This window comes from Schistocerca gregaria, chromosome 1 (assembly GCF_023897955.1).
Source record: "Schistocerca gregaria isolate iqSchGreg1 chromosome 1, iqSchGreg1.2, whole genome shotgun sequence".
Taxonomy (NCBI): domain Eukaryota; kingdom Metazoa; phylum Arthropoda; class Insecta; order Orthoptera; family Acrididae; genus Schistocerca; species Schistocerca gregaria.
In genome coordinates, this window is record NC_064920.1 from 879,064,904 (window position 1) to 879,091,407 (window position 26,504).

Here is a 26,504-nt window from a genome sequence, read left to right on the forward strand (position 1 = left end):
TCAAATAAAAACTTTTCTTGTTAAGAATGGTCTGTCTGGTCACAATGCACAGCTAGTTACAGTATATGATATAGCTCCATATGGTAATGCAAAACAGTCCTCCAAAATAGTGCATTCCATTAACAATTAAACACTTCAAAATTTTAGGGAAATCTTGCAACAGTTAGACTGGGATGAGGTGTACAGGGAACATGATGCTAATTTAAAATTTAACCTATTTCATGATACCTTTGTGACTGTATTTGAAAATAGTTTCTCTAAGAAGACAATGAAATATAATTTTAAGAAACCATGTAAAAAGCCGTGGCTTACTAAAGGGAAAAAATATCTTGTAAACAGAAAAGGGGAATGTATCTTATAGCTACGAGAAGTAATGATCCCGAAACAATGAAACATTATAAAAACTACTGCACTGTATTAAGAAAAGTTATTAAAAAGTCCAGAAGTATGTGCATTATGTCTGAGCGTAGCACATCAGATAATAAAATTAAAACAATTTGGAATATTGTGAAAAGGAAACCAGGAAACAGGGCAACTGAGAGCACAGGAAGACTGTATTTCTATCAAACAGAATGAAATGTTAGTTAACAAGAAGTCAGATGTAGACAACATTTTTAATAACCATTTTTTAAGTGTTGTAAAGAAAATAGGTTCCAGCTATTCATTAGAAAATTTAAGGCAGTATATGGAAGAGGCAGTACCTATGCAATTTGATAAAATTGAAATTCACCCACCTCTCCTACTGAAATTGGGAAAATAATAAATTCACTCAAATGTAAAAGTTCACATGGGACTGAGAGCATTTCCAACAGAGCACTAAAAGCTTGTTCCCATTAAATAAGTAGGATTCTCAGCCACATATGTAGTAGCTCACTGAAACAGGGAATTTTTCCAGATAGACTGAAATATGCTACTATTAAACCATTGCATAAAAAAAGGGATAAATCTGATACTAACAACTACTGCTCAATCTCACTTCTGACAGCTTTATCCAAAATTCTTGAAAGAGTAATGTATTCAAGAGTAGTATCACATATTTGTAAAAACGAATTACTAACAAAATGTCAATTTGGATTTCAGAAAGGCTGTTCAACAGAAAATGCTATGTATGCTTTCACTGATCAAATATTAAATGCAATGCATAACTGAATATCACCCATTGGGATATTTTGTGACCTGTCAAAGGTTTTTAATTGTGTGAATCATGAAATGCTTCTAGATAAGCTTCAGTATTGTGGTATGAGTGGAACAGTGCACAAGTTGTTTAATTCACACTTAACTGGAAGAATGCAGAAGGTTGAAATTAACAGTACAGATAGTCTACAAAAACCAACAGAGTCCTCTAACTGGGGAGGTATCAAGAATGGTGTCCCACAGGGGTCAGTCTAGGGTCCCTTATTGTTCTTAACATATATTAATGGCCTGCCACTCTCTATTCATGAAGATGCAAAGATAGTTCTTTTTGCTGGTGATACAAGTATAGTAATCACACGCAAGAAGCAAGAATAAACTGAGGAAATTGCAAATAATGTCTTTCAGAAAATTATTAAGTGATTCTCTGCAAATGGACTCTCACAAAATTTTGAGAAAACACAGTTCATACAATTCTGTACAGTAAATGGCATAACACCATTGATAAATATAGACTATGAACGGAAGTCGCTAGCTAAGGTAGAATACTCAAACTTTCTGGGTCTGTGCATTGATGGGAAATTGAACTGGAAGAAACACATCGATGATCTGCTGAAATGGTTAGGTTCAGCTACTTATGCTAAAAGGGTTATTGGAAATTTTAGTGATAAATATATCAGTAAATTAGCCTACTATGCCTATTTTCATCCATTGCTTCCATATGCCATCATATGTTTGGGCAATTCATCATTAACAGAGAAAGTATTCATTGCACAAAAGTGTGTAATCAGAATAATAACTGGAGCCTACCCAAGATCATCTTGCAGACATTTATTTAAGGAACTCAAGATATTCACAGTACCTTCGCAATACATATATTCACTTATGAAATTTGTCATTAATAACCAATCCCAATTCAAAAATAACAACGAAGTGCATAGCTACAACACCAGAAAAAAGGATGATATTCACTATTCTGGATTAAATCTCACTTTGGCACAGAAATGGTGAATTATGCTGCCACATAAATCTTTGGTCATTTGCCAAATAGTAATAAAAGTCTGACAGATAGCCAACCAACATTTAAAAGCTCCTTCTACTCAATAGACAAATTCTTAGATATAAAGTAGTGAAGAAAGTTAATTAAATATCTTGTGTAAATAAAACTTATGTTAAAGTGACACGTTCGACGTCATTACGAAATGTCATATTCATGATTTATGGAACAAGGATTAATGTATGTACTCTCCATCCAGGAGTTCAGTTATGTTCTGAAAGAGAAGGACCCAACCAAAGCAGATTCCAATCAATAAACGGAATATTGTATATGAGGAACTATGATATAATGGGGTGGAAATAGGTTTCTCATCATCCCAGCTCATCTACAGCCAGCTGTACCAAAGTTTTCCATGATATGTCAACATATGGTCACCTGGGTTTCTACTCATCCATTAGACACTGCTCAGATGTCAGCCACTGCAACGAATGTCAGCAATAGAAGCATGTCCTGCAGTTATCTCCAGCGTATTTTCTTCCAATTCCACCTACAACAGTACAATTCCACCAAATCTGAATCAAGCTGTTGAAGAAGTTCCCAAACTCAACAGATAGGAACCAATAGATAAAAGTCTGCACTAACTACCTCACCCATCATGCTACCACCAAAGCTGTAGTGAAATTCCTTATATAAAAGACAATTCTGAAGCCCAGAGTACTTCATGTGATGTTCTCTGACAGTGGAAAAGTTTTACAGTCAAGAATGGTATCAGAATAATTACATGCTGCAGCATCACCCACATAATGATGACTGCCTACCACCCACAGATGAATGGCCTCACAGAACACTTCAATAAAACATTAGCAGATATGCTCTTGAGGTACAATGATGTTGAACAGAGAAATTGGGATACAGTACTAACCAGTGTGAACTAGCCATTGTGACACTTGTATGTAACACAGCAAGAAAGCCATTACAGGTTTCACACTGTTCTTTGTGCTCCATGGTCATGTAGCCAAAATGACAGTGGACACACCATTCCCATTTACACCAGATGATACTCAAATTGACAACAGGAGCCCCTCATCATCATAATGGCCAAAGAAGGAAGACAGCTAATTTGCATGTGCATGCTGGACACCTGGGAGAAGCACTGAGAGCAATGTAATGACAAGCTCTAACCAGTGTCATACAGCCTGGGAGACTTGGTTTCCATGCCTGTGTGGAAAGTGGGACTATTGGAAAAGTTACTACAGCATTAGTTTGGTCCATATCTATTGTTTCTTGCTTACTGGATGTCACACATGAAGTCAAGTATCACAATTGTTCATCAAGAAGACATAAGAACAGAGATACTGTATCTTTCATATGAAGCCCTGCAACAGTCCTGAGGCAAAGACTGACAATAGGGGCTACAGGAAATTGAAGACTCACTTGGTGGTTGTGGTGGTGGAGGGGAAGGGGCAATGGCCTTGCCGCAGTGGATACACCAGTTCCTGTGAGATCACCGAAGTTAAGCGTTGTCGGGCGTCGTTGGCACTTGGATAGGTGACCATCCAGGCCGCCATGCGCTGTTGCCATTTTTCGGGGTGCACTCAGCCTTGTGATGCCAATTAATAGCTACTCGACTGAATAGTAGCGGCTTCGGTCAAGAATACCATCATAACGACCTGGAGAGCAGTGTTCTGACCCCACGCCCCTCCTATCCGCACGGCAGTCGGATGTTCCCGGTAGGCCACTCGTGGCCTGAAGACTTGGTGGGGGAGGGACGCTATCTCTGACAATCATCATAGTGAAGAGGATGGTACAATCCAACTGAAAAGTAAGAGCTATCAGTGACAAAGGACCTATGAGAACTTTTGAAAAAGCATGTTGCTTTTCTCCAGAAGACAGAGCAATGTTGTGATCTGTGCTGCATGCAGTGTGGCACAGCATCAGTTAGCACCACTGACTGGTATGCTGTGAGTTGCCAGTTCAAACCCAATCACCAGAAATCATTTGTTATTTAGCATTTATCACTTATGGAAAGTTATCAAACTTTCTTGTTTTTGTAACGTTTGTATCTCGTGGAATATTTTATGTCTGTACAAATAGCAGTCCTCTCAGTCCAGGAATTCAGTTTAGTCCTGGCTCTACATTGGTGTTTGTAATAAGCATGTTTTCCAGTGCTAAATGCTGTAGTTCTTCCATGATCCTGCTTTCATATTTGAACTTGATCGTGGTTATGGCATGACAATATCTGTATCATGGCTTACCCACAGCCAAGCAATTCAAGTGTAAAAAGATGGAATAATCACTTCAAAAGCTACAGCATATATTGCAGCTCCACATCACAGTCACATACAACACAACTGTCAATTTGCTGATCTCTAAGATGATATACATACATAAAGAAACATAAAGCTGCTGTGGTTCTAGGTATATAGGGAGAAATAAAAGCAATAAGCATAGCTACAGTTCTGTAATTCTTTCAATCCAGTCTCTGCTGAAAGGAAATAAAAGTCACAACATTTAAAAGTATTACATTTATAACATTGTTGTTATAAACTGACAAAATTTCAAAATAACCAGTTTGACTGCTTCTTTGGTTCTACTGATAAAGAGTGCAATCACTTTAGTGAAACATTTCCTGAAAAACTGGGTTCATTCTCCACTGCACCAATCCTAGTTTGGTTGTGTTGTGGTTCCTGGAAACCTGTCAATGTAAATGCCTGGATTTAATACAGATCTCATCAGTTTGCTACAAACACATCCAGACAGTCCAAAGAAAGCTTCTGTGCTACTACTGATGAAGTTAGTAGGAGAATGATGTGTTCAATAATAATATTTATCAATCTGCTTGCACTCACACCCTGACTGCTGCCTTCTGTATCCACTAGGATATAATTTTATTTTGTTATAAGTATTATCAGAACAAATACCCTGCCAAAAAACAGAAAAATGTCACTCAACAACAGACTTAGTCCTGTGGTTAAGCTGAACTTTCAACTGTCTCCATTGTTATAGAAGTGCTAGTCCTGTGGCATAACAGAGGAGTTTCTGTGGAGCTTGGAAGCTAAGTAGGCAAACAAGTAGAAGTCAAATCTGTCCATGAGATTTATACACATTGTGCTTCCTGCAAAAGATGGGAATCCTGGTTGTAGCACTCTTTGAACATATGATTTCAAACTGTCACAAATGTTCATCATATCATATATGCAATCTCAAGAGTTATTTTTGACTGTAACAGTACTGAAATATAGAGTATGTAGTATAACTTAACATAATCAGTACAAACTGTAAAGTCTCACTTGCAGCTGCATGAAATGCATTGTTTAGTATGTGGACTGTTGTCTGAATTTGGATAAAGAATTACATTTAAAATATTACAGAGCTGATCAATCCAAGTGGCAGCCACTTACCATTGAGTGTATTAAGAGTGCTATTACTATCTTGTCATAGACTCATGGTAACATCAGGGCTTACAAGTTCACTACTGAAGCTGGGATGAAAGTATTGGAGGGAACATAAGAAGTTAATAATGTCTTAACATGTATGTGACAACTTGAAACTCATGGACATAGCTGAAATTCAAATGAGATTCTTGCCATCCATAGGCAGCACATCACCAATTTTTCCATTTGAACACAGCTCACAGACTGTCTCAAAGCCTTACTTTCCTGTCCCATCTTTATTCTGCAGATACACTCCCACCAGATTGTCAGATTAGCACCTGTGAGAGAAAGAATGTAGAGGAACCTTAGACCTACAGACAGCATTAGGGTTTTGCTGACCATGATTTCTTCTTGTTCTATGTAGAGTACATGCCGTGATGGAAAACTGTACACTGCACCAGGATTTGAGCCTGCATCCATACCTTTCTTGGGCAGTCTGCTACTGTGTACACTATGCAAGTGCATCTAATGGATCAAGCTGTGGGCTATCCTCAACTCAATCTCAGCAAAAGCTCTGGGGCTAAAGGTAGCCAAACTCACTACTCTCTTGGAAATGCTAGTCTTACAGCACCATAGGAAAGCCTCTGCAGAGTACAGAAGGAAAGGGAAAAGCGTGTAATAAGCTGAAAGTCAGTGGGACACAGTAGAAAGCTGCAACTGGTAGATTACTGCCCACAAATGGCAGGGATCTGGATCCAGTACACTGTTTTAACCTGACTGATACATCCTATGCATCATATATTTTGCACAGAGCAAGAAAATGTTATTTTTGTGATGCAACAGTTATAAGGGCTTTCTCTGTTTTATTTATTGTTTCAAATAAATAAAGTAAATAATTTATTTGATTTGGTATTTAGATCCTGGTGTGAGACTTTTAACTTACCACCACTGACATGGTTTCCATGTCAAGTGTTTTAAATGTAAGTGTTTAGCATTAAGCGAATGCAATGAAAGTGTGAAGAGTTTAATATTGCTTCTGCCATGAACTGTACAATGAGGAAAAAGGTAATAGCAGAACAAAACCTATGAAGGCTGGGTGTGCCCAGATAGCTCAGTGTTTGAGTCTCATGGCATACAATTTTAATGTACCAGGAAGATTCAACTGTACAGTGGCTTTAGGAGTAGAAATGTAGAAGTTGATGACAGTGAGAGAGAGGAAAGAGGGTTGTACCTAATTTTAGCACAGAGCACACTTTTCTAGAATAGCCCATAAAAGCCGCTAAGCTTAATGTCTTTGTTTTAAGGAAGGGACATCAGAAAGATGGCACATGTTCTCGTGTCAAGAACTGAAACATTTGGAATTAAACAGCAGTATTACAACTAATGCGCAATATGCTGCTTTCCATAATCTTACACCCCATCTAAAAACATCATGTTGTGAAGAGGAGAACCACAACAACCTTCATTAAAGAAATTTTCACATACCTTTCATTTCAACACGTCCTTCATTAGACAGATTCCCACCAGCCAGACGAATTTTGTGATCAACTATTATTGAGGAACAGTTCCTTTCATCTGATCCATCACCACAGTCATTTTTCCCATCACAAACCTACAAAAATATGGAAAAATCTATGAAATGGTATTTAAGTGACATCACAAGAGAAAGAACGGCACTTAAGTGCATGCCCAAGAGCACGCGCACGCGCACACACACACACACACACACACACACACACACACACACACACACACACACACACACACACACACACACACAACAGTGTCATGAGAAAGAGGTGGGGGAGGGAAGAGTAAATGGAAGGGAGACACAAGGGTTTACAGAGTGTAGTACAGCAAAAGACAGGCACAGGCATACAGAACTTGAGAAAATTCATTCTATTGCCAGTATGATCAATAGAATGTTATAGATGGGGGGGATAGGTTAATGCGGTGAGGAGCTAAGCAGAAAATGAGTTGGTGACTGCAACGATCCAATTCAAAAGTACAACATGCCCTTCAAGGCTTGCTAAATACTTAGGTCCATCATTAAATCTTTCTCATAACCTGAACCACACTGGCCAGCTACACTAGGTTTCTTCATTAAGGATCCATGGCGCAAACAACCCAAACGAAGTGGTTCCACACATTCTTGGATGTTTAAAGGCTTCACAGCAGAACTTCTGCAGCAAAGTCAAAACAACCTTTGAAACATGCAAGTGGGCATTATCCTGCAATAGGACAATGCCATCCATTTTGGGCATTTGGACTATGCTGCAGAAGTTTTGTTGGGAAACCCTTACATATTCTCTGTGCTGTCCTGATGCCTCCCCATGAGATTTGCATATTTTTGGAGCCCTGGAGAAAGACATTTGTGGCCACTGATTAGCTTTGTACAAAGAAGTGCATGCCTGGAAATAATCATGGTTGGTTGGGTTTAAATGTGGGGAGTTCAGTGACCTGTTTGGTATGGTAACCTAATCATGGTGCTCTTTGAACTATACATGTACACTGCAGGCTGTGGGACACATTTTGTTGTCCTGCTAGTAGATGCCATTGTGCAGAGGAAGAAAAAACTGCATGTGGAGTTGGACATGGCCCCCGAGAATGGATGCATACTTGTGTTGATCCAGTGTGTCTTCGACAATGATGAGATCACCCAGAAAATGCCACAAAACATTTCCCAGACCATCATACATCCAGGCTATTTGATTTCATATTTTTCATGCTGTACACACCAATGGCCATGAGTCTGATGGAACATAAAACATGATTCATCTGAAAAGGTCAACTGTCACTGCTCAGTGGACATCCATTGCAGTATTGGTGTGCAAATTACAGCTTTCATTGCCAATGAAGAGCAGTCAGCAAGGGTGCAAGAAACAGGTGCCTGCTGCTGAGGCCAATAAGCACTGATGTTCATTGAACTCCTATTGAGAGGAGACGCTATTGGTAGCCCCTTGGTTCATCTAGGTCTTCAGTAGGTTTTGTAGGCAACCGCAGATATTTTTCCATGAAGATGTTGAGCATTCTGTCTTAAAGTGGGATAAATGTATTAACAGCTATGGTGATAACTTTTGAAATAATAAACAATTCACTCTTTTTTTTATCTGTCTCATTTTCATTTGACCCTTATAAAATGGCTTTGTGTTAAGTATTCGCCTTGCATGGATGGAGTCTTATCTTAATAATCAAAGGTCACATTTTGAAATGGTAGACAGGAATAGGACTAAATTCAGAGTGGGTCAATGGTGTTGACAAACAGCTGAAATGATTAAAATTTAACGTAGCTCCAAGGCCTGATGGAATCCCCATCAGAGTCTATACTGAATTTGTGGCTGAGTTAGCCCATCTTCTCTCTGTAATCTGTCATAAGTCTCTTGAGCAAAAAACCATGCCAAGCTTTCAGAAAAAAAAGCATACGCCACATCCATCTACAAGAAGGGTTGTAGAAGTGATCTAGAAAACTATCATCCAGCATCCTTGACATTGATTTGTTGTAGAATCTTAGAACATAATCTTAGCTCAAAGATAATTACATATCTTGAACAGAATGACCTCCTCAATGTCAACTAGCATTGTCCTCAAAAACAGTGATCATGTGAAACCCTGCTTGCATTTTTTTCACTTGACATATAGAAAGCTTTGGATCAAAGCAATCAGGTAGATTCAGTGTTTCTTGATTTCCGAAACATGTTTGACTAAGTACCACAGCTATGCTTATTGTAAAAAATACAAATATATTGGGTGCCAACTGAAATTTGTGACTAGAATGAGAACTTTTTGTTAAGTAGGACACAGTATGTTATCTTGGACGGAGAGTTGTCAGATGCAGAAGTAACTTTGGATGTGACCCAGGGAAATGTGTTGGACTCTTGTTGTTCATGTTGTATATTAATGATCTTGCAGACAATGTTAACAGTAACCTCAGACTTTTTGCAGGCGATTCAGTTATCTGTAATGAATCTGAGAGAAGCTGCATAAATATTCAGTCATATCTTGATAAGATTTCAACATGTTGGAGTGATTGGCAACTTGCTCTAAATGTTAAGAAATGTAAAATTTTGCATTTCGCAAAATGGAAAAAAATGTAGCATCCTATGATTATAATTTCAATAAGTCACTGTTGGAATCAACCAACCTAAACAAATACCTGGGTTTAACACTTTGTAGGGATATGAAATGGAATGATCACATAGGTTCAGTTGTGGGTGAAGCAGGTTGTAGATGTTGGTTTATTCATAGAATACTGGTGAAATCCAACGAGTCTACTAAGGAGATTGCTTACAAATCACTTGTGCGAGCCATCCTACAATATTGCTCCAGTGTGTAGAACCCATACCACATAGGACTAACAGGAATATTGACTGTATACAAAGAAGGGCAGCACGGATGTCCACAGGTTTGGTTAATCCAATGGAGGGTGTCACAGAAATTCTGAAGGAACTGAAATTCAGACTCTTGGGGACAAACGTAAACTATCCCAAGTACGTCTATTAACAAAGTTGCAAGAACTGGCTTTAAATGATTATGCTAGGCATTTTTACAACCCCTACATACTGCTCACAAAGGGACCATAAGGATAAGATTAGAATAATTACTGACCACACAAAGGCATTCCCGTGCTCCATACGTGAATGTAACAGGATGAAACCTTAATAACTGGTACAGTGGGACATGCCATTGACCTCACAGTGGTTTGCAGAGTATAGATGTAGCTGTATATGAGGGAACTTGACCCACAAGACTCACTTGGGTCACTGGATGATTCGGCAGATGCTGAAGTATAACATTTGCTGATGATACTAGTATGTTCATAAAGAGACACTCATTCATTCACTCATTGTGTACTGTAGAATTCATCAAGAAAGGGAACATTTTAGGGATGCATAACAAGTCAAAGTATACATTAACATACTATATTAAAAGTCAGCTGTCACTGTATTGCTTAGTCCTCTTCATGCTTTTGTTGTATATATTCAGGCAGGTAAGAAAGCCATACTTCGAAAAAAGTTACTGCCTCGTCAGTTTTATTACAAAGCTGCAGTTCATTTGCTGTATTTACTGAATTACAATCATAATTTTCAAAGAAATTTTTTTTACATCTATAAATATTTAGTCTTATTTAAACATATCCATACCAGACACAGAAGAATAATGGGATATGCTTACAATAATTACACAGATTAATAGATTACAAAGACTCTTATGAACCAATTATGGACAAATAAAAATGGAAATTGTTGGGCATAGAGTGGATGATCCTCCATACATGAAATTCCTAGGCATCCAGATGAATAATAAACTGAGTTGGCACCAGAGATGGAAAAGTTAACCCAAAACCTCTGTTTTGCCTCTTTTGCAATTAGAAATACTATTCATTGTGTTGACCAGCAGATGGTATTGCTAGCATACTTTGCATATTTTCACTCAGTACTGTGCTATAGAATTCTACTGAAATGTACAGGAAGCATATTTTGTAAATCTGACAATTCCACGGAAGTGTACAGTAAGCATATTGTGTAAATCTGCAGAACCTGTCAGTGATATGGACCACCTTTCTTGTGAACTTTGAAGTGTTGTTGGTTTTCGTGTGACATATTATGCAAGATGGAAATCTCCACGTGTATATACGTTCAAATAAAATGTGTTCTTTCAGTTGTGATGTACATGTTTGTGTGTGTGTAAACATTAACATGAGACATTTTTAAAACAAGGTTAAACGACCAACAAACACTCAGAGGGAGAGAGGAAGTCATCTAAACGAGAAGACAGACTGGAAGATCTTTTGCATATTAAAAAGAAGATTTGTAAGCGATATTACAAAATCAGTATGAAAGTAATAGATGGGACTAAATTCAGTGAGAATAATTGGTGAAATATATGAATGGTAAAGTTTCTGCACTGCACAACACGTTGACAGAACATAAGTAAATGATCAAACATGGTGGACAAGCAAGAAATAGAACTGTTGAATGAAGTGAATTATCACTACTAGTCACAAAGTATTAATGGATTTCTCATAAGTAAGCCATGTTTGTGTGCTAATAACGCTGGCATTGGAAATACATGCAAGGCAGACAAATAAAAAGCACATGAAAAGGCTATCAGAATTCTGCTAACACCAAATGATAATTATGATCTTGATGATATACAAGACTGCAAGACTATGAAAGAAAAATGGGGTGCACTGAAAGATTCCCATACACATTTTGATTTGTGTGGCAGAAAGCTTGAGTTAAAGAAATACGTGAACATTGAAAAGAATGAACTGCTGTCAGATTACCTTCCAAGATGCAGCACACTGCTGTTCAAAGTTTGTGGTTCTGGCATAGAGTTATCAGATAAGCAAGCAGCTGTGCTTTGTTTGATGTGTCTACCTTCCAAATATCAAACTTTTGTAGGAAGTATGTGATGTGACAAAATAGATTTACCTCTCAAGAAATTCAAAAGCCATATTTTAGAAGAAGGACCATGGCTCACAGACATGAAATGCAAAAGTGAGAGGACAACATTAAAATTTCAAAGATCAGAAGAGACCAACCACAACAAACAAATCAGAGTGGAAGAGTTCAAAGTAGACCAGGCCATAGTAACAGCCAGTGTAATAATGATTTTGGCAGTTATTAAAAAGCATTTGAGTGTGGTCCTCAATGTCATCATTGTCAAGTGTATGGATATATTGCCCACAGTCTGATGATTACATTTTAACCAACGAAGACGAAAACTATAGAAAGAAAGCAAATAAAAACACATCTCCATATTCAATGACACTAACAGCTAGCAAAAGTGTGTTACTGACAGCAAAACATTATGACATTAAATGTCACCCTGTAAATAAATTAAGTGCAATCATGTCAGGCATTGTCATGTTTTCACATGTGACATACATCACTTTCTGAGAAAGTGAAAGACACAATGTGTGGGCTCTGGACAGCAGTGAAACAGACCATATGACTTACCATTCTGATAAATTCACCATGTTAACCAAATGCAAATAATCAATAAAAATAACTGATGGTGCATATTTGCTATGTTTTGGTTTCATCATTGTGTGCATACATCTGTGAAAAGAATGTGGAAGCCAAAAGGTCAACTTGAACAATACATTGCATATTCCACACATCATGTGTAATTTGTTATCAGTCAATGAGGGGAGTATCTTAATGAGTGCATGTGGCTGTGTCACAGGTCTTACAACTAGTTGGGAATCTGATTTATGGTACCAAAGACCATATTCTTATTGAAAAAAATGAGAAAAGCAGATATATTGTGGAATAACTCTTGAAGCATCAGACAACCAAATGATTCAGTTGTGCAGTTTGTGCACTGAAGACAAGATGAAAGCCAAGCCTTTCCCCAAACAGACTGGAAAACAGATCAAGTGAATCAATGTGTTCAACACACAGTGATATAATGTGCATCTGTCTGGCCCACAGTCACTTGGTGGAGCAAAATAAATTGTCACATTCGCTGATAATTATTCAGGATATACAGTAACATATTTACTAAAAGTGTAGTGTTTCAATCATTCAAAGAATACAAAGCATATGCAGAAAACTACCAAGAAAAAAATAGGAATGCTATGTTCAGACAGTGGAGGCAAAAATCAAGTAAAGAATCTGAATAATATTTTCTAAGAGAGATATTTGCTAAAAGAGAAGTTCAGAGGCAGCTAACCTCAACAAAATGATGCTCCAGAATGGTTCAACACCTTTCAAATACTGTGTGATGTATGCTTTTGAAGAGTGTAATCTTACAAAATTTCTGGGGCAAAGCAGTAGCAATGGCAAAGTACTTGCAAATTAGATGTCTGACTACAGCAAATGATTCAGAAAGTCACTTCAAATGATGGTATGAATGAGACCAAACACTGACCATCTGCAATTATGTGGATGTTTTATGTGGACAAAAATAAAAAACCAATATGGCCAATTTTTAACATAAAGGGACAACCTCATGTAAGGCTGAATACTCATAAATCGTGATAGCCTAGAGACGGGTATCCAGAAACATGAAATTATAACAATTGTCAGAGATGTTGCATTTAATGAAGATATATTTCCTGCAAAACTGAACAAAGCTGTTACCAATGTGATTGATCTGAAGGCCACAAATATTGCAGATGCTGAAAGAGTATTACAGGATGTAGATGTTATGTGAGAAGGAGAAGCACCTGAATTGGTCAAAATGAAAATTTGAAAACATAAGCCTTATGAACAGATCAATGTAGGGGAGAAGACTGAGGGGGAGGACAAGAATGCTGAGAATGATTACACCACATCACAACAAAGGATGATGACTGTGAACTATGAGAACCTCATTAAATGAAAACAGCAGAACATGTTCTGGGTGACAAGTCAAACCACTGAAATGACAGACTGCAAGACAAGAGGAAATAAGAAGGTACCTGCACTTGAAAAGGAGAGTACATCAAGAGGAAAAGGTCAATAAATTATTCAGGAAGTCAAATCAGTTGATGATAATAACAAACAAGAAGAAGCAGCCACAAGAACTGAAAAATTTAATGTGAAACTGGACTGGGCATTTGTGAGTCATGTACTAACAACACAAAGATGATATGAACAAAATGAATTTTGAGTGGAAATATGATGAGAGTGGAAGAAATGCCAGATAAAGAGCATGAATTGTAATTACTTGTGGGGAATAGCAGTTGAATAAGATTGGGAAATGCATCATTTAAATGTAGTGGTAAATTTGATGGCCAACATAAAAGATGAAGTGTATGTGAAACTAGCCAGGGGTTTCACAGATCTACTGAAAAGAAAAAAGAAAAAATCAACAGCATACCAGGTATGGAAGGACTGAATATTAGTGAGTGGATGTGGAGACTTGAAAAGTGGACCTATGAGTTGCATCAGTCTGGCATTAGATGAAATGAAACACCTGATAAATTCTTGCATGAGCAGGGTATGCTGCCATCAGTAGCTAACCCATGGGTTTATTATGGTTTAAAGCATGAGGCAAGCTCAGTGAACAGGGTACACCAAAATACTGAACCACAGTCAAAATTCTTCTTTACTTGACAATGGATACAAGGGCAGATTTAGCACATCCAACAACATATTTAACAAAGTTCAGCACCAATCTGAGAGAAGAGCAACAAAATTCCATCAAATACACGCTACATTATTTGCAAGGTATTACAATTGATGTACTGATCTGCACTAACTGCAAGTTTGGTACGAATATTGGAATGTATATCACTGCAGATATGGGAGCTTGCCAAAATATACATACAGTACAGCTGCAGGAAAAGCTAAGCTTTCACATAAACATTGCTCTCTTTTTGCAAGTCTTACCCATTAAGATATATCAAACACAAATGTGTCAGTGAAATTTTAAATGATGACATACATATCTGGTCTTCTGGGCCCAATTTTTTTCTAAGTGGGTGGTCCTCAATTTGTTAAGTTCTTAATCAGAGTCAAATGCCTCCAAGGTGTCAGCTCAGCTGAGACTTTTTGTATTATCTTTGTTCTTCTTTGAGTCAGTGACAGTTGTTATGAAGATGGTACGAGAAGTTATGGAGTGGTTGATATAAAGTTGTTGTGTTCAAATGTATGGATTGTGTCAGAATGGAGACAGATTTGTGAAATTGTAGTGAAATATAAAATGATGAAAATAAAAGGAATGATGAAGAAGTTTAATCACACAGCGTCTAAACTGCCAAACCTACAAGAGCTTGACCATACCACCTAGACAAAAGTATTGTTTTCAGTGAGACATGTTTTCTACAAGCCATGACATTGGCATGAAGCTGTAAGAACCAGATGAGTACATTTTATTTTAATTATTATTTTGATCCTCCTCCTTGCCTAAAATGGCTACACTGAAGTAACAGAGGGTAGGATGGTAAGGCAGATTCAGGAATTACTCGGTGTTTTAGGTGTGTATCAGAGTGAAACACTAGCAAACACATGGGAATAGAGCTTGATGACTGCAATTCCTCAGTTCAACAAAACAATGGAAGAAAGGAAAATATGTTTGCAATGTCTTGCTGACACTTGGTTGATCAGATACAGCACTAGAGGAGTTCCAGAAGAAAGAGGGGTGAGATCAACCACAACAGTTTTTAAGGAACTATTCTGGCATTTTCGTGAAATGATTTGGAGAAACACTGGGGAACCTATGATGTAATTGTGGAAAGGAAATTTTAACCTGCTCCTATGAGATACAGTCATAATAAATGTTCCTACTGCAGATATCTCTATAAGAAACAAGACGTGTATGGAAAATTGTGTTCAAATATTGCAAAACATGTTTTGTTGGTTTTGTTGATATGAAGTGTGCTTACCTTAGAAGAATTGATGCATTTCATATTCTTGCATAAAAACATATTTTCACAGCTAATTGTCAGAGACCTCTTTTCGTAGTAGTCCCATTCATGGTATGTGAACAGGTGGCCAGATAAGCCACTGTTACTGTCTGCAAGCAAACAGAGTTTCTCATCTTCCCTGGAAAATAATAAGTAGATATTTATAACATTCATTGCTGTTACTGAAGCAGAGCAAGTAATTCATTGTTATGAAGAAATTGAACAGCTAGAGAACACAGATGGCATCCATTTATAAAGTAAATGATATGAGCTACAAAATGAAATGTGTAAAAAGTCATTATTAAGAAATAAACTGATCACAACAGACTGGACAGTAACACAGATATGAACACAAACTGAATCTTCTACTGAGGGCCAACGAGTCATTCTTTTGATACAAACAACCACTGCAGAAGAAACTTAATGACAAATGATAAAAGCCACAACAAATTTTGGAAATATAATGCAACTGACATGAAATATGTGATACTATTACCTCATTAGTATTGTACAAACTATGGCACATAAGCAAATAATGCTGCAATTATCTTGCATCATTTGTAAATGGCACACAGACAACAGTATATTTCAAGGAAGATAAATCAGATGGCAGCCAGAGCTTGTCAGAGTGACAGAAGGAAACTGTGACAGCCAACGTGTTGAAATGGCATCAGTGCATTCGTGTGTCCAGTATTGTTCTTCATAGGCACACACAAACATCCATATCAGGCCCCTTGGAAGCGCAACTGTGCAAGTGCACAGAAATTATATATCTCCATTAACAGAGTATTGAAAAGCCCTTGATGGGAGCAAACAACAGAAGGAGAAAATTTAATGTTGTAATTTGAAATAAAATACACAGGTCATTTCCACAAATCAAGATTGACACTAAGCTGATGGTAAAAAATGTAGAGGAGAATCAATGTTACAACTGCAGGTAACATGAGCTCAAATCAGTATCTATAAACAAAGTCAGTATCACAAACAAGAACGTGCAGAAAATTCCAAGTCCAGAAAGCAAGTTTTTTTTTTTTTTTTTTTTTTGGATTGGTGTACAGAGGTTTCAACAACAAGGTATGAACTGTCAACCTGGCCACCAGGCAATGTGTTTATTTCCTGTAGTAGTCTCTCTAGGGGACACTGCCTTGCTGAAGCACTGATCCTGCTGTAGTGCAGCTACTGGCAGGGTCTCCCATACCGGAAAGGCATCAGCAGTTGAAGTGGACAAAGAGTGTCCCCCAACATCCCTCCCGTATCCAGTTCAACAGTCCTTCCTCAATTCCTCAGATACCCAAACCAAGATGTGAAGCAATCTGTGACTAGAAGTGCATAGCACATGGGCCGATATATCATTTATGGAGCCTCATGGATACCCAACAACCTCCCTAGGTAATTAATCTTGCACTGCTTGGGGCTCTGTGGCCTTGATGGATAAATCCCCAATTCTTGTGGGGCCAAACCGGAGAAAAAAGAACAAAATAAAACAAAACCTGAAGGATGTGATGAGTCCTCAAACACACAGTGTTGGGGGAACTGATGGAAGCTGTTTCTACAGCTGGATCAGGTGACAGGCAAGTCCAAGTAGTGGAACTTGTCACTGAGAAGTGAAAGAAGGGGGTAATCAGACCTACCTCTAAGCCAGGGAACAAGAGAGGGAAGAATCTAATACTCTCACTTCTCAGGATACTCAGATAGATAAAAGCTGAGGCAAGAAATAGGGAAACAGACACATAGTGCTGCAGGAATGTGGTTATCCAATAGGGATACCCACCTGTCAACATGACCTAGCAGCAGATTGTTCAGATGGATCTCTTAGAAAAGAAAGGGGAGGAAGCAAGCACAGGCCCCCAATTCAGGTGGGTTTATCTGGACAAAGACTCTTTGTCTGTAAGGATATGAAATTGGTGACCTGTCTTAAGTAGATGGTGCCCAACCTCTTGAAGGGAGGAGGTGAAGTTGGTGCTCAAGACAGCAGCTAAAATCTTCAAGACCACAAAGATGTCAATTTGGGTACTGAAACAAGGATACTCCTCCAAAGATTCTCTTCTAGAAGGTATGACCACAGAAGGTCTCAACACAGGACTGGAGGGTAATCAGTCAAAAGGTTATATTGGTCAGCCAAACCCTTGTGGTGGCTGTCTGTGAAAAATTCCTGAGGGTAATGCAAAAACAGGACCTGAAAGTCTACTCAGGATTCTTGCAGGTTATGATGAGGATAATCAGATACATCAGAAGTGACCATAGCTCCAAGCTGGAGACTACAAGTGTTGTAGATAAATCTCCAAAACAGTAAAAGGGCAACAGCTGTCTGAGTCATGCCCCAGGAAGACAAGAGGTGGATGTGAATGTAGGCTTTCCCGGTGCATATCACTGGTGAAATCTTCTTGGTCTCCCATCTGTGACATTTTGACGCAGCTACCCGGATGGAAGCCAGAAGATGATGAGAATGACACTCATCAAAACATCGCGGATTTCATCTACCCGGATGGAAGCCTCAGAAGTTTTCATCAAGAGGTAGATGTGGCTGTGGTCCAGGGATCCTGTTAATATAAAAGGGACATTTTAGGCATTGGAGGAACTGAAGGTAAGTTTATTTGTGCTAGAAATCTAAAGAAGTCCAAAACATGCATTTATGTTAAGACCTGAATTTCATTCATGCCAATGGTTACCTTTTGTTCCAGGGACTTAGTGACATCATTATGAAACAGAGTGTGGGAGGAAATGCAAGGGTAATTGTATGGGCCTCAGCTTACCTTCCATCCCTGGAAGTGACAAGACCAGTAGACAGCTGCTAACAGAAGAATGAACAACTGTTGGTTAGTTGTGATAACAATGCCCACAACCTGGTGTGGGGAAGCAGCAGCAAAGGTGAGCACCTACTTGAATATCTACTCAATAGCAACTTGAAAATCTTGAACAACAATAGGGAATTTATTTTCAGGAATATAAGATGGGAAAAAGTACCTAACATAACTTTTGGGTCCACTCTAATGGGTAGGCATTAGAGCATATGTATGTTAAGTTAGAGATTGAAGTGGGCGTTAAACAGACCATGGCCTATAGGAATCCTAGGAATATAGATGGAGTCTGTTATAGAAAGACCTCAACTTCTGCTTATCTGAAGTCAGATCTTCAATAAGAAATCCAGTAGATCCTGAGGAAATGGCAGACACACCAATATCTTCCATTACAAACTCATATTTCGAAAACTGTCCAATTGCCAAGCAGTGCACAAACAGAAATGTACCCAGGCAGACCAACAATCTGAAAGTGCAAGGAAAACAGGTAAGATAACTTTTCAAACTTGCAATAAGGAAAGGACAATGCGAAAAATATCTTGAAGCCCTGACCAAATACAACCATGTGACTAAGCAAGCAAAACTATCATTCTAAAAGATTCAGCTACTGTACCAGATTTTCATCCTCACCAAAAAATCAACTAATTAAGGAGGAAGGTGGTGAGTATACAAGGATGGCATATGAGATGCTGGATGTGCTTCTCAGGACTCAATTCCCTCAATACACTTTGGCAGGCAATACACAGAGATACAGTCGCTGAGAGGCACTGCTTTGCAGATAATCAAAGGGAGAACTGAGAAGTTCCCAAAGAATGTGTAAACTTCAGAAGCATCCAGTCGGCAGTGGGATCATTTCAACCATTTAAGTCAATAATCCCACATGGAATCAACTAACAGGAGAGAGATTAATTATATTCCTACAGAGACTGTTTAGGGTCAGCCTAACATCAGGAACCATTCCTAATGCTTGGAGGATAGTGAGGGTTGTTTTCAGTCTGAAGCCAAAGAGAACTTATCACACCAAGACTAAGGATATGAGACCAGTCTGTCCTCCTTTCTTCCAAAGACATTAAAAATGTGTGCCTTAGGGAAAAGAAGTTAAATGAGTTTCCTCTGCATGTGAACTAACACACATATCAACCAGGCACATAATGAGAAACAGCACTTCACCAACTTGTTGGGAGGGTGGTAAAAGTTCTAAAATTTCACAAAATCGCTCTTTGTATCTTCAGGACATCAGAGGCCTCTTTTTCTTCAGTGGCTCACATTTAATGCTGTGTATCTGATTAGCTTTCTCTTGGAGCTTTCTGCACTCTCCTCATTCTCCATTTCCATCATGACAACGCTATTGGCTGTGAGGATCGATCTGATCCTAATCTTGCCTATCCTCAGGTTTATTGCATCAATAAGTTTCCTTGTGATGTTTTTGACATCCTTGGTCTTGGGAAGATCTAATATACACTCCTGGAAATTGAAATAAGAACACCGTGAATTCATTGTCCCAGGAAGGGGAAACTTTATTGACACATTCCTGGGGTCAGATACATCACATGATCACACTGACAGAACCACAGGCACATAGACACAAGCAACAGAGCATGCACAATGTCGGCATTAGTACAGTGTATATCCACCTTTCGCCGCAATGCAGGCTGCTATTCTCCCATGGAGACGATCGTAGAGATGCTGGATGTAGTCCTGTGGAACAGCTTGCCATGCCATTTCCACCTGGCGCCTCAGTTGGACCAGCGTTCGTGCTGGACGTGCAGACCGCGTGAGACGACGCTTCATCCAGTCCCAAACATGCTCAATGGGGGACAGATCCGGAGATCTTGCTGGCCAGGATAGTTGACTTACACCTTCTAGAGCACGTTGGGTGACACGGGATACATGCGGACGTGCATTGTCCTTTTGGAACAGCAAGTTCCCTTGCCGGTCTAGGAATGGTAGAACGATGGGTTCGATGACGGTTTGGATGTACCGTGCACTATTCAGTGTCCCCTCGACGATCACCAGAGGTGTACGGCCAGTGTAGGAGATCGCTCCCCACACCATGATGCCGGGTGTTGGCCCTGTGTGCCTCGGTCGTATGCAGTCCTGATTGTGGCACTCACCTGCACGGCGCCAAACACCATACGACCATCATTGGCACCAAGGCAGAAGCGACTCTCATTGCTGAAGACGACACGTCTCCATTCGTCCCTCCATTCACGCCTGTCGCGACACCACTGGAGGCAGGCTGCACGATGTTGGGGCATGAGCGGAAGACGGCCTAATGGTGTGCGGGACCGTAGCCCAGCGTCATGGAGACGGTTGCGAATGGTCCTCGCCGATACCCCAGGAGCAACAGTGTCCCTAATTTGCTGGGAAGTGGTGGTGCGGTCCCCTACGGCACTGCGTAGGATCCTACGGTCTTGGCGTGCATCCGTGCGTCGCTGCGGTCTGGTCCCAGGTCGACGGACACGTGCACCTTCCGCCGACCACTGGCGACAACATCGATGTACTGTGGAGACCTCACGCCCCACGTGTTGAGCAATTCGGCAGTACGTCCACCCGGCCTCCCGCATGCCCACTATACGCCCTCGCTCAAAGTCCGTCAACTGCACCTACGGTTCACGTCCACACTGTCGCGGCATGCTACCAGTGTTAAAGACTGCGATGGAGCTCCGTATGCCACGGCAAACTGGCTGACACTGACGGCGGCGGTGCACAAATGCTGCGCAGCTAGCGCCATTCGATGGCCAACACCGCGGTTCCTGGTGTGTCCGCTGTGCCGTGCGTGTGATCATTGCTTGTACAGCCCTCTCGCAGTGTCCGGAGCAAGTATGGTGGGTCTGACACACTGGTGTCAATGTGTTCTTTTTTCCATTTCCAGGAGTGTATCTTAGCTGTTGCACTTAGCTTTGGATTTTGTAAAGTTGCAACAGTGACACATGAAGGAATAGATGTAGTCACTTTTTCTGTCAGCCTGCGGTTCTCGTGCTCTAGAAGCTCAACACCAGCTTTAAATCTACCAAATCTGATTTACAATTTCCTGACTGAAACATGGCCCATTTGGACACTCTCTAGGTCAGTTTGTTCATTACAGAGTAGAAAACTTCTTCACTTCTCGAAGGCAATTGACAATGTCATCATAGAATGCCAAAGTTATTCCACAATCATATTCAATGGTAGGTAAGGATAACGTGATATGGTGTTCGTTGCCATGACTGTCAAGGTGCTAGCATTCACTTGCTGTGACATGGCACTGCCTTCTGTCTTCATTTATTACTACAGAGAAGCATACCATTGTTGGCTGCTTGCTTCCAGAATTTTCTCAATAAGAGGCTGTTGACTGACGACCTCAGAGGTGGTCATGGCTGTGACTTACAGGGATGACATCTGGTAGCTGGCAGATCTTGATGCAGTACTGTGTCCCAGTTGCTGCTGCTGCTCTAGTTTGCGGTAGAGGGTAGAGAAGAAATGAGTGGTGTAATCACAGAACACAGGCTTTCATGGCTGGTATTTCTATAACTGCTGACATTCGGTTTTTTTTTTTACATAAGGCTGTGGTACAAAGCATAATTCTTTGCCTAATGTTCTGTGTTCCAAACCTGGAGACATTATCAGAGGTTTTAAAGACTCAGAAAGCAGTTATAGAATCAAATGAACCTAGCAAGCAAAACTGTTTATTTGTACCTATGCAATGATCAGTTATTGCTGTCATCAGACTGCTGCCTAAAATCATGGAGTTGGGATAATAAATGTTGTGGAACTTGTAGTGTGGGAGAATTGATACTGGCGTTTTTTTTTATCTAATTTCAAAAATTGTTTTATGCTTTTGATTTTATATGGCCTCTCTGCACATCCTGCATCTTGCTAAAACCACAGTTCCAAATAAATAAATTTGGTGGTCTCGTGGTCCTAGTGAATGATCTGCTACTGCTGATTTATCCTTCTTGCCCAGGCAACAATTGCTCTCGTGTTTCTTATGGTGGGGGTTAATGCTTTTATTTGTAGTTCCTATGTACACTGACTCTTAGATGCAATGGATTTTTGATACCCCTGCTGTGGCAAGCAGCGAAGGTAGGTCCTTTGCAGTGTTTAAATTTTGCCCACCTTTCCTGTTGGATAAAACACAGTGTCAATATTATGTTTTCTGAGCACTTTGCTGTGCAGTCTGTGACAGTTTTTAAGAACAGAAACAAAACTTTTTCTTTAGACTTTTTAGTATGATGTGCCCTATTTATCTCTTTGTCAGAGCAGCCATTTCTTCTGAAGGCTCTTCTTAAATAATCAAGCATGTCCTACAAGTACTCTGGTTCACAGTTTCATTTATCCCAGTGTACCAACAACTGATCACTCCTCTTATCTGCCTGGAATGGTGTCAGGAATTTCTGTGCAGGTATCAATATGTATGAATGGGCTTTCTGTATTAATTATAGTGGAAAAGTTCTGTCATGTTTTCTAACTATCTCCACATATAAAAATGAAATTTGATCTTTTCGCATAGTGAACTTCATATTAGGATTATTAGTAATAAGAGAATTTAAAAATTTCATAGAGTTCTTTTTCTCCATGAGGCCATATAATAAAGTATCATCCACATATGAACCTACATAATGATTCATGAGATATTAGTTTCTCCCAGCATATACAATGTTGAAATAACTTAACAGGAATGCAGTAAGGTGACATTGTTGGCAACTGCTGATATTTTGAAAGGAGCACATCCTGGCATTTTCTGGGCAAAACTGTAGCAAGTAAATGCTGTGCAAGTGAATTTCAAACCTCAGTTTTCAAGGAACTCCATAAAGATAAAACACACTCAGACTGTCAACACTAGCATCATCACCATCAAAAACCAGAGATGACCAATGTCAAAAGTTATAAATAGTGATATTAATAACCAATGGGTTAAGTAGCATAAACTCTGTCCTTTGCTTTCCAACATGTGAGAGAGCAGGATTCCTTGCAGAAATTAAATAAAAACCACCGTCTCCCAACCAACCAAAGACCAAAGTTCTCCTGAAGAAAAGTTCCTTATCACAGGAGACTGTCAAGAGTGTCAATTCTTATTGTCTTGTGCCCCCCTAGGTTATATGGCCTCCCTAAGGTCCACGAGGAGGGGGTTCCTCTTTGTCCAATTTCGAGAAACATTGGTGCTCTGACATATCACATAGCAAAATACCTTCCTACTCTGTTCAGCCCCATAAGTTGTCAGTGTAAGGACCACATTAAGCTCTTGGCAGATTTCTTATGTCGTTTAGAGGGACTGCATTTGACTGACTCTGATATTCTAGTTTGTTTTGATGTGGTCTCTCTCTTCACTCATGTTCCCCTGTCTGATTCGTTATGGTTGACTGAGGTTAGGTTTGGTGTTAAATTAACAAACCTATTTTGACATGTGTTGATTTGAATCACTTTTTATTCAATGACTAGTTCTACAAGTGGACAAATGCAGTTGTGAAGAGAAGCCTGATGTCTCCTACTATTACTTCTGTATCTCCTACTATTACTTCTGTATCCACACGGTAAACGCTTTTCACCGACAGCGACGATAGCATGTCGGCACAGTAGCTTAGCATAGCGGATGTTATTCTTTTCGTTTGTATTTTTCCATATCTCAATTGATAGGGATGGGAGGGAAGATTTTGAGAAACATGTCTTGGACTCAGTGGCTTCAAAACATGCATGTTTTTTCAGATATGTAGACAATAGTTTTGTTTTTTGGCCTCATGGCAGTGAAAATTTGACCACTTTTTTAGAACATCTAAATATTTGTTTTGCAATGGAGGTGGAAAGAGATGGCTCCCATCCCTTCCATGATGAGTAGGTCAGGATGAAGGTGGATAGTACATTGGGATATGCCATTTATAAGAAGCCTACTCACACTGACTTGTACCTGCAGGCTGATAGCTGTCACCATCCAGCTCAATGTGAAGGGGTACTTTGTACCTTGGTTCACAGGGCCCATGACTCTCAGACTCCAAGAGCTTGTCACCTGAGTTATCCCATCTCAAAGTCACTTTTCGTCAGAATGGTTATAGTGAAAGGCAGATTAGATGTGCTTTGCACTATCAACCAACTGTGCACTGTGTGACTGCTGCCAAGGCAGCACCCAAAGTCTATGGACTTTTTGCCTTAGGCAGGGAGCATTTTGAACAGGACCAGTCAGATTTTGTGGAAACATGATGTGAAGTGTGCTTTTCGTCCACCATCTAAGATCAGGATCCTTTTAGGTTCTATAAAGGATGATCTTGTTTTGCATAAGGTGGATATCTACCATATTCCTTGCAGCTGTGGCATGTCATATATTGCTCAAAGTATCAGGAATGTTGAGAACCGGTGTACTGAGCATATGCGGCATACACACACAGAACATTGTCTTGGCACTGTTCATTCTATGGAATGTAACAAGATGGAGATTCTGGCATGCACTTCCAGCTACTGGGACAGTTTTATTAAGGAAGCTGTTGAAATTAAATTAGCAAGTAAACTTATCGATAGATATGGTGGTTTTTGTTTAAATTCTGGATGGAATCCTGCTCTCTCACTTGTCAAAAAACAGAGGGACAGAGTTTATGCTACCTCAACCATTCACCCATTGATTATTAATTTTGCTGTTGATAACTTCTGGTGTTGGTCTGGTTATCTTTGTAATTGCACCAGTGCTTAAAATGTGTGTGTGCGTGTGTGTGTGTGTGTGTGTGTGTGTGTGTGTGTGTGTGTGTCAACTACATGGAGGGGTTTTAAATTCGCTTGCACAGTGCTTACAAATTGCAGTTTTGCCTTCAGGGTGTGCTCCTGTTGAAATATCAGTGGTTGTCAATTATGTCACATCACTGCATTCCCATAAGTTATTTAGATACATAAGTGTTTTTTCCTCATTGTCTGAAGAACTGCTTCTTTGAAGAACTGCTTTTTCAGATATTTCCATACAAAAATTATCTGCAACTGGACTGAATGGGTTCCCCAAGGCCACACCATCACATTTGTTGTACAACTGAAAGTAGTTGATGTGAGATAATGTCTAAAGAGATCTACCATATCCTTTGTAAAAATACTTTCCAACTATGAAATAACCTCATGAAGAATAACCCTAGTAAACAGTGATACAACACTGAGGCTCATCATAATAACATTTCTACTTACAAGGGGAAGACCTCAGACACGGCCATTCGATTCGGCTCAAATTAGGCACGTCACTTGTGTACAACCTAAAACGAAGGACTCTAAGCTATTTTGGGTCAACACCCCCGCAATTTTGAGAAAATCACCCCTAAAGGTTATGAAGAGCAATCAACTCAAAATTGGAGGGATCGATAGAAATTGTAAATAGAGCATTTTTCATCATCAGGTATGGAGTCCGCAAACACAAACTTTTCCAGAAATCGAGGAAAGAAACTTTGACAACTGCCGCTTCTGTATCCACAAGGTAAACGCTTTTCACCGACAGCGACGATAGCATGTCGGCACAGTAGCTTAGCATAGCGGATGTTATTCTTTTCGTTTGTATTTTTCCATATCTCAATTGATAGGGATGGGAGGGTTAATAAGGTAAGTAAATCAATAAGGAATGGTAATAATAAGGTAGGCAAACCAATTTCCCAAACGCCATGAGTTAGTAAAGTATTAAACTTTTAAGTATTGTCACATGAAAACAACTCTGAGTAAGAGTGCTGCGAATTCCTCACGAGGGATCACAGATAGCCAACCGCATGACGCTTGTTTACAGCGAGGCACGGGACAGAATGCACGTGGGGAGAGTTGCGTTGTCCCGGTTGCCTCTTCATCATATGATAGTTGTGAACCTGGAAGAGTGAAGGTGTTCAGCACGAGCCTTATAGCAGTAAATCGGAAACTGTTGTTTACCGTCATCAGGC

General features: G+C 39.6%; 1 protein-coding gene and 1 long non-coding RNA gene across 3 annotated transcripts in view; one reads left to right on the top strand and one right to left on the bottom strand.

The window, feature by feature from the left end:
- The window catches only part of LOC126273404 (uncharacterized), a 119,856-nt gene extending 101,148 nt beyond the window's left edge, over positions 1 to 18,708 (top strand). Inside the window, exon 3 of the long non-coding RNA XR_007549322.1 lies at positions 18,523 to 18,708. This is a non-coding gene — a long non-coding RNA (uncharacterized LOC126273404). The remainder of the gene's footprint in view (positions 1 to 18,522) is intronic.
- The window catches only part of LOC126273387 (serine protease svh-1-like), a 356,722-nt gene that overhangs the window by 167,375 nt on the left and 162,843 nt on the right, over positions 1 to 26,504 (bottom strand). For both annotated transcript variants that reach the window (XM_049976948.1, XM_049976942.1), the window contains 2 exons: positions 15,821 to 15,980; positions 6,988 to 7,114 (listed from right to left, as the gene is read on the bottom strand). In XM_049976948.1, coding sequence (XP_049832905.1) covers positions 6,988 to 7,114; positions 15,821 to 15,980 — 287 coding nt within the window. The remainder of the gene's footprint in view (positions 1 to 6,987; positions 7,115 to 15,820; positions 15,981 to 26,504) is intronic.